At 39.1% G+C, this 16,322-nt stretch overlaps 1 protein-coding gene across 1 annotated transcript; it reads right to left on the bottom strand.

The window, feature by feature from the left end:
• Nucleotides 1-1,761: 1,761 nt before the first annotated feature.
• On the bottom strand, nt 1,762-3,698 carry LOC126585256 (probable E3 ubiquitin-protein ligase RHY1A). The gene is made up of 3 exons (XM_050249660.1): nt 3,272-3,698; nt 3,014-3,183; nt 1,762-2,490 (listed from the first exon to the last, which is right to left on the bottom strand). Exons 1-3 carry the CDS (start codon nt 3,479-3,481, stop codon nt 2,040-2,042), a joined length of 831 nt encoding a protein of 276 aa, XP_050105617.1. The 5' UTR covers nt 3,482-3,698; the 3' UTR covers nt 1,762-2,039.
• Between the last annotated feature and the right edge of the window lie 12,624 nt (nt 3,699-16,322).

Here is a 16,322-nt window from a genome sequence, read left to right on the forward strand (position 1 = left end):
TCTGTAAATATCTCTGATATTTGATCATGCAAGTTCCGACAATCCAAATCGTTTTGATACTTCTCAACCTTACTTTTATCCCTCAGAATGCGAACATCAGAATCATAACCTTAGCGCGTTGGATTCTTCTTTGTTTTGTGGTAATTTTATCGAATCCTCTAAACCCACATAAAGAATCCCTAACAGATCTTTGAACCACCCTAAATCCCTGAAAAACCACGGTATTCAAAGATAAGTTAAAGGATGGTTTTTGTGCATCCATACAGGGCTTTTTGAAACCCTTCTTTATCAAGCTTCCCCTCCATTCTAAAATCACATATGGTTTTGAGATTGGTGAAAGGATTGTGGGATCATGATTTTCCAAGGCCGGATTAACGGGATCGGAATACACTTACCTCAAAAGTTTAGAATACACTTGCCTCAAAAGTTTGGTCATGGACTCAATAGCTCTAATTGAATTAAGCTGCACAAATGGGCTAGCGATGCCACCGTCATCCTGTACTCCGGAAAGGTAGGTAAAGTCCGCTGACTTCAATGAGATTGGCCATTCTTGTTCCGCTGGAACAGAAATTTGATCCGATTAGTTATAAGTTTCCCATATTCTTGGAGATTTCTACAATATAGGAATTGGCGTGCGTCGTAAGTAATTACATTCCTAGCCTAGATATCCTTTAGGATTCTTCCAAATTTAATACGAGGTTTCATATCCTACAAGTCTCTATCTTGACTATTATAAATACCCTCAGTTAGGGCATAATGTGCTAATAACTTTGCAAATTAGCCATACTTACCTTGTATGTAAACATAAAAATCCTTTCAGGCATCTCCGCGTCACTTAAAGTTTTCTGCGATGGCAAAGTGCAACACTTGGCTGTAAATTTTCAAGAAATCCAACTTCTCAGCACATACCATCTGCCTCATGAACTCACATTTGGAGCGAATATCGTCTCCTTCTATCTTGTGAAGCTTAGGAGAATCACCGAATGAGAATACTGTTCATTTCCATGGTTTGTCAATCAGTTCCGAAATTAATAACCCCAATGCAATACAAACCTTTTCCTCCAATGTCCCTCCGGTATACCCGCCCACCATCCTAAACCTTCCCCATCTTGTGCACCCACAACATGGCTTTGTAAGACTCATCGTTATTCCCCTTCAATCGAAGACTGCATGACCTTGAAAGTGGTGAGAGGGGCCATCCAGGCCTTCTTTGCATAGTCATCCACATTCCTCGATCAATCATCGTTGCTTCTGGATGCATCTAAGTAAAAATTAAGGCATGGGTTTAGTTCATCAGGCAGCAGATCTTGATCGCGTGGTGGGTGCTTATAGGTTGTGAATCTAATCAGGCCTTGGTGGTCTGTGGAGGGGCTCTGGCCGGCGGGACTAAAAGGCGAAGAGGAGACATCACTGGGGTTTTGAGAATCAGGATTAGAAAATCAATAAACTTGCATCAGGTTACTCATAGGATGCGGTTTCTTGGGGATCAAGGTAATCAATAAACTTGCATCGGGTTACAAAATCAAATCATAAACCGCCCTACAGCATTCAATTTGAAGAGAACCAAACCTGGAAAATAATCTGAACACTTTACCCCACCTCATTCAGAGATTCTTTCATGCAATCAACTCATACTTCCATTGGCGTCACCAGACCATCAATATTTGCCAAATATTTATAAAGGCGAACCACCAGCCCAGTAAGGACTTGCCACTTGCGCTAACCTCAAAGGCTTTAAATTATTTTTCTTAGTTCATGAGCACGATGCAAACAAAATATTTATATTGAACAATTTACATACCGCAAACATATGTTATGAAGGCTTTAGCAGTTTTCAAGTAAGGAAGACATCCAGCTGACCATTTCACATGCTTTACAACTGCTGTAGAGTTACATAACACAGATTATAAGCATCCACCAGTATACAAGCCAAACAAAACGATGATGCATCGCACCCAATTTGAAAGCATCGCCATAATTTGGCAGTCGAGTTTCAAAACTTTTCCTATAACACGAGCGCAAAGACATCTCAATGGAAACTATGTAGTCCCTTTAGCATTTTGACTATCTACAACTATAACTCTCCGGCAGTATGGGCAGTCCCCTCGAATACGAGCCCAGGGACTCAAGCAGGCAGCATGGAATCTATGCTCACAAGGCAAGCAAATAAGCTTATCTCCATCGGTAAAACTCTCCAGGCAAATACTACAATCTCCGGAAGCCCTTAACACCAAGCCGTCGACACCCACTTCTGCGCTGCTGAAAATCTCAGGGCTCAAACAATCAAGAACCTCTTGACTGAGACCTGGAGGCTTCTTGTTCACTTCTTGCAAGAGATGTAGCCTTTCAATTTGGGAGCCCAAGTTAGTTGAAGAGTAGGCACTGGCTGGCTGACTTGTCAAGATTTCAGCGTCCCAATCCCTTACAAGGGGACTCAAGTCATCAACATGCAGTAGCCGACCTCCGTAAAGATGCAATGCTCTATGCCGCCTAATAAAACCAAAGTGAATTAGGTAATTTCAAGAGTCGATATTAGGGACGCAAGTTTTCAACTCAAACAAAGACTTTGTTATCATTGCTACGTGGGTAATTGACGTATTGATGGTTACATCAATCATTAGTTCAAAGTGCTCAGTGCATACGACTAACAGTTGCTAATTTGCGTGCACCAACCAAAACCGAAACCCAATTCGTACTTGGTGGTAACTTACGGAGAGTCTTTTAATTTCATGTAATTGACATACACAGCTTAGAATATCCAGTTTGGTAGAATTTCACAGCTAGGTGATAATTATGAAATCTAATCTGAACTCTGAATTCTCCGATACAAGTTTTCGCAGAAAAATCACTGCAGGCATTAATGTGAAGCCAGCATCCAAATTCACAACTCCTAATTACATATCTAATCAATCAAAATGCTAATTTAATTGCTAAGCAAGTGATAAAGCCAGCTAATTTCATCAAAAGATAAACAATTTGAAGACATTCAGACGCAGAGCAGCAGGAAACTGACCTGGTTTCTGAAGGAGGCATCCCTCTCAGCCTCTCCAGCAGCCTTTCCCTGGCGAGCAAAACAGATCCGGGAAGCCTCTCGTTCCCGCTCAAACCAGCACTGCTTCCGGCGACCCCATTTCCAGAACCCTGGTGGGTCCCACCCTGCTCGAGCCCAACCGCCGCCCGATCCTGCAACCAAACCCAAACGTAAGATAAGCCTAAACCCAAACACACGTTTCAATCAATTACCGAATTGAATTGCAAATTACGAAAATACCGGGAGGGAGGCGCGGTGGTGGAAATGGCGCGGGGTTCGGCGGAGGAGGGGATCGCAGCCGTCGGAATTGTGGGGGCGGCGACCGTGATTGTGGTTGTGACTTCGGTCAACGGTCGGAGGAGGAGGGAGGGAGTCGAACCCTAGATCGGTGGCGGTTCGGCTGTTGTAGCGAGACCTCCGGTTGTAGAAAAGCTCCGAAGCGCTCGTCATACACACCAATCGCCTTGTTTTTTTTTATCAACTTGTCCTCCTCGAAACGTGACTATTTGTTTCGGATTTTTTTGACGAATTTACAGTGCTTTTTCGCAGAAACGGTTGGGAAGGGGGAAGGGGGAAGGGGAAGGGACGGGCTCGCAAAAGCTGTTACATCTGCAAAACGCGGTGGGTGATGAGGGACCGAAGTGCTTTTTCTAATAGTGGCTTTTGCTTTTTTGTTGGAAATCACTTTTTTTGGACTTTGGGCTTTTCGGCTTTTTTAGTGTGTTTTTTTTCTGATTTGGGACGGATTGGGTTGAGATGAGGACGCGGACAGCAAGGACGTTGGGCGTTTCCATTTTTCGTCAAAGATATTTTCTTTGTTTATTTACGTCAATTCGTCACCCGTCGACCAGTATATATTTTCCGGGAGAATTTATTCGGTATGGTCCGGAGCAGTTATTTTTCATTATCTTTTTTGCACGCGCATTTGTTTATCATGAGCGCTGGCCGCCCCCTTTTTAAATATGTTTGATAAACTTATAACGAAAATTACATTAACTTTTAATTGTACAGCGTAGGTTACATTTTTTTCTTCAAGCTGTTATGACAAAATCATGATGATATGTTTTAATACATTGGTCCAAAACAAAGAAGAACAACATCTATATACAAAAACATAAAGTTACTTGTAATGTGAAATATCGGTACCAAATCATGGTATCTTTAATCACGAATGCTAATTTTCAAACACAACGAAATTCCTTCTTAAAATTGAAAACCCAAATATGCTTAAAATAAAACAAAATGACAGCATAGGCCATGAGAAGATAGAAATGACTTCAAATGTCAGCTACACCACTCCACCTATTCCTCTTCCGTTGGGGAAGCCCTGAATTGGAGTTCTTTGGTAGTTCTTTTGTTTCTCTTTCTTGGGTTTCTTTTGTTCTTTTTAAACACAAAATGCTTTTCTACTGGCTGTTTTGATTATTTCATACTTGCTGATAGGGGTGGGTTCGGTTTAAATCGGTTCGGTTTTTTTCCAAAACCGAAACCAAACCGAAATTTCGGTTTGGTTCGGTTCGGTTCAATTTTTTTTCGGTTCGGTTTTGGTTTTTTGTTTTTTTTTTTTCAAAAAATGAAAAACATTGAAATTTTAAATTTTAACCTATTCAACACAATCATAACATTAGCATTCTAACTAGAATAAAAAACAATGAAAATAAACATTTAAAGTCGAACTAAAATCATCAATCAAGTCTTCCAAAGTCCAAACTAACAACCTCACAACACAAAAATCGTACAAATGACTTAGAAAAGTTAAATTGTATGATGTTGTTCAAAGATCAGGGTTGTTTACTAGTAACTGCATGTTGACAACTTGATTAGTAAAGGTAATGCGTGAGTGGATTTATTTAGTGTGTGTTGGATTCTTTTCCATCACAAATTACCCAAGTAATCAACCTGAAATAAATGTTTATGGATTATGTTACATGTTATATGAGAGTAGATTTGGAAAAGAAAGCTGGGGCAGAAGTAGACAGTGCTATGGAAATGGATGTAGGTACTTTAGGAGGAGGTTTGGTTCTGGAACCTTATATGGAGGAGAAATAATAGGTTAGGGTTTAGAGTTTTTAAAGGCATTTTTTTAATATTTAAAGCTTAAAGTTTGGCAACACATTGGGTTTAGCACATTTTAACTTACAAATTGGGTTTAGAAAATAATACCCAAAACAAATAATTAAATAAAAAAATTAATTTAATTAATTCGGTTCGGTTCGGTTTGGTTCGGTTTCTAGATCACTAAAACCGAACCGAACCAAAAGAATTCGGTTCGGTTCGGTTTTTTCAATTCGGTTCGGTTTTTTCGTTCGGTTCGGTTTTTTCGGTTTCGGTTCGGTTTGGTTTTCGGTTTTTTTCAGTTTTCGGTTTTTTTAACCCACCCCTACTTGCTGAAACATTTTCTTTTTTCACCTACAAACCGAATTATAATTTTTGGAAAAATGGATCAGGCCTCACCAAAAGAGGAAAGTGTAAACATATTGTAGAGAAAGAAAAAAAGTTAAATTCAACTCCTTGCGAATTTCATAAAGTCCGTTTAAAGTCAATTTTAATTGAAATAAAGGAAATCGAACCTCTGAATGCTTAGAATCCATGTCAGAATCAATTATATTGACAATAAGAAAATCGAAAATTTAATATGTGGGAGAACCCAAAATTCGAACAATTAAGAGAATTAACCTGTCAAGATGACTATTTCGACAAAGCTTTGCGGAGTCGAAGATAGAGCAAACCTACATCAAATTAGACAAATAATACAATAAAAATTAGTTCAAGCACACACTCTTATAAACAAAGTAGCAAAAGCTTGATGATAGGCAAGCGTTCATGGTTGCGATGGCTATAGTTGCTTGAGCTGGTGATACTCTTGAATCATATGTCTTATGTGAAGTTGAGATTATTGTAGCTGTGTAATTAACAGGCAGGTTTATGTTTAGAACTTGCTTCTATGAAATTTTATGTTCTGCACGTTGCTCACTGGAGTTTTGTTCCGTTACATGTGGTTGGTTTGGTTACTTTGGTTACCCGTAAGTTTACACTTGAAACAAAATTCAATGAGAAAAACGTAGGAATGTAATTACGAAATTCTTCAATGGAAATTTAAATTGCAGAAAAAACCTTGAATTTTCCAAACTTGAGTGAAGAAAGAGAAAGGAGAAGTCGTCGAGAATTATCGTTTTGTTCCGTTTAGGATTTCAAAGAGCAAGGGATGAGGTCTTCATGGCAACAATTTTATTGCCGTGGCTATAAATCGAAGCATAAACCCTACAAACTTCCATTACAAGTAGGAGGGGTTACATGTGCCCTAAAAATTTTGACATTGAAATTTTTTTTCCGTAAAATTGAGAGGAAAACAGGTGATTGAATGGAAGAAAGAAAAAAAGGCCAATCACATATTCAAAAGGAAATGACATTTAACGTACCTTTGTCAACCTTCTCATCTTTGAGCTTTGGAAACCGGAATTGCATTTACTTTTAGACCAAACTATGATGAAAACCCAATGAGGGGAATCATTGATCAAAACCTTTTTTTCATGACGAAGATCAGAATATTGTAACTGCCTAAATGCAGCCGGATAATTTATGATAAAAGGTTATGGGAGTTTAAAAATTGAACGTGATTATTCTTTTTCCCACGTTTTTATTTTTTTCAATTTTTCCTCTTCTACCTAAAATAAAATTCTCCATGGTTTTCCTCTTTTATATAAAATTCTTCTCTCCCCCTTTTTGTTTTCCTTCTTTTAGCATTCCCAATAATGCTTTTTTTATTTCGTTTTTTTCTTTTAACTAAAATTCTTTTTAGTTTTTACAATAATTTGAATTTTTAATTATGTTTTTTTTGCAAAAAAATTTTGTGACAAAAGTATCCTTACTATTTTGTTTCTATTATTTCAGTCAGTTGTAGATTTTTTTCGTTTTAGGGACATTGTTGTCCAACTATTTTTGGTGAAGCTTGGGACACCAAAGTTGGCTTCTCATATTCTATTAGTAAGCGTTCATGCAAGCGCTCACGCGTGTGCAAAAGGCATTTTTTGAATCATGGCGTGCTACGTGCAACTTACACATTTTAAATGTATTTATATGCATGAACTGCTTCAATATTTTTTTTATGACAAAAAGAAAGTCAAATATTTGGACTAAATGAATAATATTAGACCATCCATATAATAAAATCGGTCTTTCAATTTCCATCTACATTTTATTGAATTTACAATAAAAATAGAGAAAATAATATTTAATAAACAACTTATTCAATCACATTATTGTTATCCCATTGTGAGAATAAGCCCATCTTCTCCCCCGTAGTGTAATAACATCATTTGTTAAAAAAAAAAATCATTTGACAACTAATTGAATCACATTATTATGCACGTGCGAAATGCCTTTTTTTTTATAATTGGTACTACGTGCCTCTTAAGTGTTTAAAAATAGAAAAAATAATATTTAATAAAGAACTTATTGAATCATTGTGAGGTTAAGCCCACCCCTCCCTCTTAGTGTAAATAATATCGTTTGTTAAAAATTAAAAAATTAAAAAAAATCATTTGACAACTAATTGAATCACATTATTATGCGCATGCGAAAGACTTTTTTCCATAACCGGCACTACGCGTCTCTTAAGATGTTTTAAACATGTTTAAAAATAGAGAAAATAATATTTAATAAACAATTGATTGAATCATATTATTGTTAGCTCATTCTAAGGCTAAGCCCACCCCTCCCTTTAGTGTAGATAATATCGTTTGTTCAAAAACAAAAATCATTTGACAACTAATTGAATCACATTATTATGTGTGTGCCAAATAACCGGCACTACGCGCCTTTTAAGATGTTTTAAACGTGTTTAAAAATAGAGAAAATAATATTTAATAAACAACTGATTGAATCACATTATTGCTAGCATATTGTGAGGTATTAATTATAAACAAAAAAAATATAAAAAAAACCTAAACCCTTCTCTTCCCCTCCACCCTCTCTGGCGGAGCTCTAAACTGGTATTGCCGTCTTCCACCTGAGACAGTAGACTCATTTGAGGAACTGAGGAAACTGTTTGTCTCTCAACACATCTTCCAGACCGATCGCTTGCATTCTGCAGATGACTTGTACACTATTCGTCAGAAGCCGGATGAGTCACTACGAGAGTATGATGGTCGTTTCAGCCATGAGTATTCTCGCTGCGCTGAGGCAGATGATAAGACCGCCCTCAAGGCTTTCACGGCAGGCCTACGTGATTGTTTCTTCAAGTACATGATCAATGCCAACACTTGGAAGACTTATTCTGAGGTGATGGCACAGGGTTACAACCATGTCTCCGCCGAGGCAATGACATATCAAGGGAAACCCCCCACAACCACCCCTTATCAGCAAGTAGGGAGTGGAAGCCAGATCCAACCAAATGAGAAGACCTCGACCTTCCAAATGGCAGTGGTGCCTCCCCCTGCCTTACTTAATACTTTGCCAAGTCAACAGACATATCAATCTCAGGGTAAAAGGAAAGATTTCCATCCTCACCAGTCTCATTTTAGTAAAAGGAGTAAGGGACACTACCGCGATAACCAAGGGTATCGCCATGATAATCCCCGACCCTAGGCAGTCAACACAGTGGATCAAGCACATGTCAGGACAGCCCCTACCCCGAGGTATGAGGTATACACACCTTTGAACGCCACATGCGTGGCCATTTACCCCAGCATAGCACACCTGATACCGAAGCCAAAATCGAGGCACCCGAATTACAAGCCCACGAAGAACACAAGCACATTTTGCTGCTACCGCGAGCATAACGGCCTTGATGGCGAAAAGTGTATCACCCTTCGTGATCATATTGAAGCTTTGGCACGTGAAGGAAAAATTGATCAATTCCTCTTTCACTCTCCAAAGGGTAACCGTAACCAACGCCAGGTAAATGTGATATATTCCATAAGTGGTGGCACACCCATATCTAAATCTTCCAACAGGGCCATGAAAAATAGTGAACGAGCTTTAAGGTTTGGTCACCAAGTGTTTCACATGGAAGACATCAGGGGAGGTAAGTATCAAAAGCCTAATTGGGATCCAATATGTTTCTACCCTGATGAAGAAAGAGGTATCATCTACCCTCACAACGACCCACTGATCGTGGAAGCTCACATAACCAACTTTGAAGTACGACGAATCCTGGTAGACATGGGGGCTTCGATCAATATCATGTTTGCTGAAGCTTTCAGGGCACTTAATGTAGTTGAACACTTGCTTGACTGCTCGATTTCCCCTCTGATAAGCTTCTCCGGTGATATCGTGCAACCTTTGGGGAGCATACACTTACCTATCATCTACAAAGCTTTAAAATATATATATATATATATATTCGGAATTTCGAAAATTCAGAAATTCAAAAATTCAAAAATTAAAAAAAAAATCAAAAAAAAATTTCGAAAAAAAAAATTGCCTAGGCCTCCTCTTCTTTGAGCCTAACAACTTTCATAACAAATATATATGAAGAAGGAGTTTTGGGCTACCACTTAGAAAGGAAATGCCTCATTCGTCAACTTCCTCGACCGGAGACTTGGGGGACTCCTACCATATGCTACTGCACCTTGATACTCGGAAGTCTCACGACCACTCAGTGACTTGGATTTTTCAAGTTTCCAAACGAGAAGTTTTCCTCACTCGGGAAATTAAGGAAGCACTACCTCAACCTACATGTTTCACTCACAAAGCTTTAACATAGAAGCTTCAACAAAAGGAAAAATTCAAAGAACTTAGTGAAGAAGGCTTTGGTGTATTTAACACAATACGTTGAAATGAAGCAAAGCTTGTTTATTGATATCTCCGATAAGTTACAAATATGTACATATACATGAATCAAAATAAACAAACAAGAGGGAGCCTTCACAAAGGTTGCTCAGGAGAAGTCTTAGCAGTTGGCAGAGCCCCAGAAAGAGGAGGCATAAGAAGGTGATTATTCGGAGCCTCAGTACTAGGCAGAACCCCAGAATGAGGAGGCACCGAAGGTTGATCATTTGGAGCTTCATTACGTGGTACAGCCCCAGAAGACAAAGGTAATAAATGCCTTTGGAACAAACCCACAAACCTCTGATGATCAAATTAAATCTGACCATCAGATTCCTGCAGCTGGTCGAGCTTCCTCTTCATGTTTGTAGCATAGTCATGTGCGAGCCAGTGCAACTGTTTATTCTTATGCTTGAGCCCTATGATCTCCTATTTGAGACTTATCACTTCAGCCACCAATTATTCAACTTGGTGGGTTCGAGCAAATATGCGTTGGGCCATATTAGACACAGAACCTGCACACTGAACACTGAGAGCTAGAGAATCCTTAATAGCCAACTCATCAGACCGTTTGGAAAGTAGTCTGTTATCTTTGGGAGTGAGAAGGTTCATGGCCACCACCGCAGCGGTCATATCATTCTTTATCACAGAGTCTCCAATGGTAAGAGAACCAGTAGGGGATAAAAAGGATGGGCGCCATATGTTGTCTTGAGAAGGCATGGCTGCCTCTTCACCAAAGTTCAAGTCAAAACGACGATCGGATGGGCCAGACATTCTCAGAAATGATGAAGGAGAAATGAGGTGCAATAAATCTCTGAAGTAAGGGGAAAATTCCTACAAGCAATAACTCTCTGAATGTACTCCTTGCACACAATTGGTGCCTTTATAAAAGAAATGGCAATAGGGCCATTGATTCAAAAATCGAAGAGGCACCACTCTCCGGATTTCAAAGAGGCACTACTTTCCACACACAACATCAGCTCCTCAGGTACCACAGATAACTTTGCCAAAGATCTCTGACAAAGTTTAGATACATAAATTTTGAAGGTCCAGCTACCCTACTATTACTCACAAGGGTAAAGGAACAGCACCACTGCTTGATAACTAGAAAGTCCAAATATGTGTCAACCTCCGTGCTTTGTGACAAGGCAGACTAGCAAAAATGCCCAACCTTTACTCATATTCGAGAAAACACTCCTAACAAGATTGCTTGCTCAAAAATCGAAGAGGAACCACTTTCCGAATCTCGAGAGCCAGACTCCCAACAGGATTACTTTCTCAAAAATCGAAGAGACACTACTCTCCGAATCTCAAGAGTCAGACTCCCAACAGGATTGCTTTCTCAAAAATCGAAGAGGCACAATTCTTTGAATCTCAAGAGCCAGATCCCCAACATGATTACTTTCTCAAAAATCGAAGAGACACTGCTCTTTGAATGTCAAGATTTAGACTCCCAACAGGATTGCTTTCTCAAAAATCGAAGAGGCATCGTTCTCTGAATCTCGAGAGCCAGATCCCCGACAAGATTGCTTATTCGAAAATCGAAGAGGCACCGCTCTCCGAACTTCGAGAGCCAGATTTCCTTGGATAAAGCTTGTCTGCAATCTTCACACACAACATCAGCTTTCCAGATACCACATACCATTTTTTCAAAGCGCTCTGACAAAGTTGAATCATGTGAAGCTTGCAGCTCCCACTACATTGCTATGACCAAGAAGGGTAAAGGAATAGCATTATTACTTGCTCAAAAATCAAAGTGGCACCGCCCTCCGAATCTCGAGAGCCAGACTCCCAACAGGATTACTTTTTCAAAAATCGAAGAGGCACCGCTCTCCGAATCTCAAGAGCCAGACTCCCAACAGGATTGCTTTCTCAAAAATCGAAGAGACACCGTTCTCCGAATCTTGAGAGCCAGATCCCCGATAAGATTGCTTGTTTGAAAACCGAAGAGGCATTGCTTTCCGAACTTCGAGAGCCAGATTTCCTTGGATAAAGCTTGTCTGCAATCTTCACATGCAACATCAGCTTTCCAGATACCACATACCACTTTTTCAAAGTGCTCTGACAAAGTTAAAACACGTGAAGCTTGCAGCTCCCACTACATTGCTACGACCAAGAAGGGTAAAGGAATAACATTACTACTTGTTGTTATGGAGACTCCTATATATGTCGACCTTCATCCTCCAGGGACAAGCAGACCTGTAAAAATGCTCAACCCTTCCTCATATCTGAGAGGCTACTCCCAACGAAGCCTCTCGAAATACTCAGTTTTCTTCCCCCTAATAATACCTATGCAAACCAGCCACACCAGAGTAAGAGTATCTCATATCATAAGGGTCAAAAGCAAAAGTATCACATATCATGCTTTTTCCCTGTCTTTTCCTTTGCCCTTATTCTTACCTGCAAGACAAGGAGAAAGCGAGCAATCAGTCAGCACTTGGAATCAAGCTTCTAGTTAGGAACTGACTGTCTGAAACCCCTTGCCTGATTACTTACCTGGTAGTGCTCTCGAGTACTCATCTTCAACATCTTATGCTTCCAGAAAAGATACCACATCTGCCTGAGGAACAAATAGGGCAAGTGAGAAGGATACAAGGAAGCATGTGGAGACAAGCGCAATAGAACAAGTGCCGATTCATCTATTACTTCATCAACAGCAAAAGTATCTCATATCATCAAGGTCGAACGCATTCTTTATTTGATGGACTTATTTTGACCCTCAAATTCTTGAGTCAGCCTTATACTCTGAAGGAGACCAGAAAACCCTCCAGTCCAGTTCAAGAATAAGCCTGTGGAAAGTTACTTCTTCAAAAGCAAAAGTATTTCATATCATCTCTTCTCCATTTGCTTCTCCTTATCCTTGTTGCTGTTTACGACATAAGAAGAAGGAGAACAATCAACCGGAAGCCGAAGTCAAACCTCCGATCTAGGTTGCTTGCTTGGAAGTCTGATTGCTTACCTTGTCTGTTACCTCTTTTGGCAAATCTCCTAGGTCGGTGACTTGGGGGACTCTTACTATAGGGTTTGTATCGCACTTGACCAAGCCCTAAACTACAAGTAAGCTTTAAGTGAAATTGATACATTACCTTGTGCATCTTCATCGGTTAAAGATACCACCCCTGGATGGAGGAAAAGTATTTCCAGAGAAGATGTCACATCTATATATGAGACAGATAAGGCAAGTGAAAATGATACCACACTTCGGTACTTAGAAGTTTCGTGATTACTCAATGGCTTAAATCTTGCAAGTCCCCAACCGAGGAGCTTCCCTCACTCGGGAACTTAGGGGAGCATTGTTTGTACTATACTTGACCAATCCTGAAACAACTGAGCATCGGTCAACGTTATACCGTCAAGGACCTAAAAGAGTTTCCCTCCAACCAGGAGGCCAATCACAGCGAGACACGTGTCGACATGAGGAGCCAATCATAGCGCGACACTTGTTAACATCAGAAGCCAATCACAACATGACACGTGTCAATGTCAGAATGGAACTAGAAACTCTCTTCTATAAATAGAGATCATTCTTTCACAATATTTCCTAATGTCATTTGTACTAAATCATTCACTAGTACTCACTAAATGAGAGCTTGAACCTATGTACTTGTGTAAACCCTTCACAATTAATGAGAACTCCTCTACTCCGTGGACGTAGCCAATTTGGGTGAACCACGTACATCTTGTGTTTGCTTCCCTATCCCTATCTATTTACATACTTATCCACATTGGTGACCGGAGCAATCTAGCGAAGGTCACAAACTTAAAACTTTCTGTTGTACCAAAGTCCTCACTGATTTTGTGCATCAATATACTGAAAACCAAAAGTTCATTCACTGGCATGTTGAAGGGTCATAGCCCCTGAGTTGCCCTTTACTGCGCTCGTCCTTGGGATAAGCTTCCCCTATATGCGAAATAACTATAAAAACGTTAATTTAAAGCACATAACCAATACTAGCTAATAACTTCTCATACATTGCTCAAATGGGATGTTTGAATATACCAACGTGATCTACATAACCTCACAAACATCCCCATATTTTTAGAAAACGTTTCCGACCACCCACGGGCCGGCCAATGCTCGGCCTGACGCGTCGCCCAAGCGCGGGCACGTGCCAGGCACACTAACAGTAACCCTAACGGCGTTAGGGAATATTCCGTAAAAAAACAAGCATATTCCGTCAATTATTAACGGCGTCATCCAATGCCGTTAGCATATTCCGTCACAACTGATGGAATATACCCTCATCTTCTCCGACGAGTCGCCGGATGCCGGTGACTTCACTAGTTTCTGGGTTTAATTAATTTCAAATCCTTATATCTCTCTCGTTTTAACACCAAACTTCATGAAAGTTGAACCATTTTGAAGATCTCACCAAGATGAACAAAACCATACCTGAGTTGAGCCCTGAAACCACCGGAAAAAGCCTCGATATTCCAGCAATTCTTAAAACTCGTGGTTCTCGATAATCCGACGTCCAAAATCTTCCAATTAACCACTCCTAGCCTCGAGAGGACCTCCTTAAGCTACCTATAAGCTTGAAATCCCTAAAAACACGAGATTTTACGATTGCATGAATAGTACCTAAATCAGAGTTCAAGAGAAACTAGGGTTTTCAAAGGAGTTCTTACCTAAAAATGGTACCATTCAACTCGTATGAACCTCAGGAACATGCTTTAAACCCTCGATCTGCAACTTTCCACTAATGTTGTTGTTGATCCGTACGTGAGGGAAGGAGAGAGAGTGAGTTCGAGGGAGAGAGAGCACGGGAGAGAAGAGAGAGGAAGAGTTTGTGTGTGTGTGAGTGGTCCACGTGGGTCACAACCAAAACCACAAAAACTAAGTTCTAATTTGGTCAAAAAATTAAGGAAAAATGTAAGTTTCGACCACCACTAACATGCACATTACACACCACCACACTCACGTCCAAGGGTAAAATAGTCAATTCACGTCATCGATGATTTATTTCGGGACGGGCTATGACATTTTTGTACAAAACTTTTTGGTGAAGCCGTGACCCCAGATGTTTTGAACGTGTTTAAAAATAGAGAAAATAATATTTAATAAACAATTGATTGAATCACATTATTATTCGTCCATCGTGAAGCTGAGCTCATCTCCCTCCCCCTTAATGTAGATGATATCGTTTGTTCAAAACAAAACAAAAAAAACAATCATTTGACAACTAACTGAATCACATTATTATGCGCATGCGAGGTACTTTTTGTTATAACCGGCACTACGTGCCTCTTAAGGTGTTTTGAACGTGTTTAAAAATAGAGAAAATAATATTTAATAAACAACTGATTGAATCATATTATTGCTAGCCTATTGTGAGGTACTAATTATAAAAATTAAAAAATTAAAAAAAACTGTACAAAAAAAATTAATTATTAGAAAACACTGCTTATATGATAAAAATACCCCTGTATTATTTGATGCATTAATTTGGGCTGCTTTTGAACTTTTTTGTCTTAGGGGCATTTTTGTCCAAAAAATTTTGGTAAAGCTGTGACCCCAAATTGGGGCTGCTGGCTTTATATATAAAGATTAGTAACGATAGTTGTCCAATTATTTTTTGGTGAAGCTTGGGACACAGAAGTTGGCTTCTCACATTCTATTAGTAAAGATAAGATGGTATTATTTAATATATTTTTTACAAATGAGAGGATATTCTAACTAAATTGTGGATAGTGAATTTGACATGACTCAATTTGTAATCCACACAAGCATCGTTATTGGTTTTTTTTTTTTTTTTTAAGAGGAACAAATGGTGATAAGTCACGGTTATCCATCTTTTTCGGTCCTGGAGAGGCTATTGATAAAACAACACTTTTTTCTAAGGAACAATATCTTTTGACATTTAGTTGCACCTTTAATCAAACTTTTTAAATATTGTTGTTTTGATCAACTTTTCCTGTTAAAAATCTATAATGTCCATCATAAATTTTTTTTTTTTGGTCAACATATTCTTCATTGGTCATAAACCATCAAAAACACAGCAATAACCTAACGACATTCTCATATCCAATCTTTGATTGCTCTGCCTTGACTAATCGAATTTAGAGCAGTGATAAACATTTGGAACACCGTGCAAGTAGTTGATAAACTTTCGGTTGCTCCACCTCTCATGTCCATTCTTATTCTTCTTCGATTTTCGATTTTGAAATTTTGTTGTGGTGGTTGGGGAATGAAGAAGAGAGTTCTTGAGTGAATTGTTGTGGTTGTAGTGGTTCGAAATCATAAAATAAGGGTGTGTCATTGGAGTATCGTTAGGATGTTATCAAACTATTGTTGTGGTTGTGTTGGTTCAAAATCATAAAATGGAGAGTATTGTTTGAGTGTCGTTGTGGCGTCATCAGATTGTTGTTATGGTTGTGTTTGTTCAAAATCATAAAAGCAAGTATCGTTGCAATGTCGTAGTGGCGTCATCAGATTGTTGCAATGATGGTTCAGAATCATAAAAATTTTGTTTTAAATAAATTGAAAATGTAAGTCCTTTTCTATTAAATGGGGTTCTTTGAA

Source organism: Malus sylvestris, chromosome 10 (genome assembly GCF_916048215.2).
Source record: "Malus sylvestris chromosome 10, drMalSylv7.2, whole genome shotgun sequence".
NCBI classification, from domain to species: Eukaryota; Viridiplantae; Streptophyta; class Magnoliopsida; order Rosales; family Rosaceae; genus Malus; species Malus sylvestris.

Excerpts from the sequence above, each read along its gene's own strand:
- LOC126585256 (XM_050249660.1), bottom strand. The coding sequence starts at position 3,481 with ATGACGAGCGCTTCGGAGCTTTTCTACAACCGGAGGTCTCGCTACAAC. Across the intron at positions 3,184-3,271 it reads ACCACCGCGCCTCCCTCCCG|GATCGGGCGGCGGTTGGGCT; the intron begins GTATTTTCGTAA and ends GTTTGGTTGCAG. Across the intron at positions 2,491-3,013 it reads ATGCCTCCTTCAGAAACCAG|GCGGCATAGAGCATTGCATC; the intron begins GTCAGTTTCCTG and ends TGGTTTTATTAG.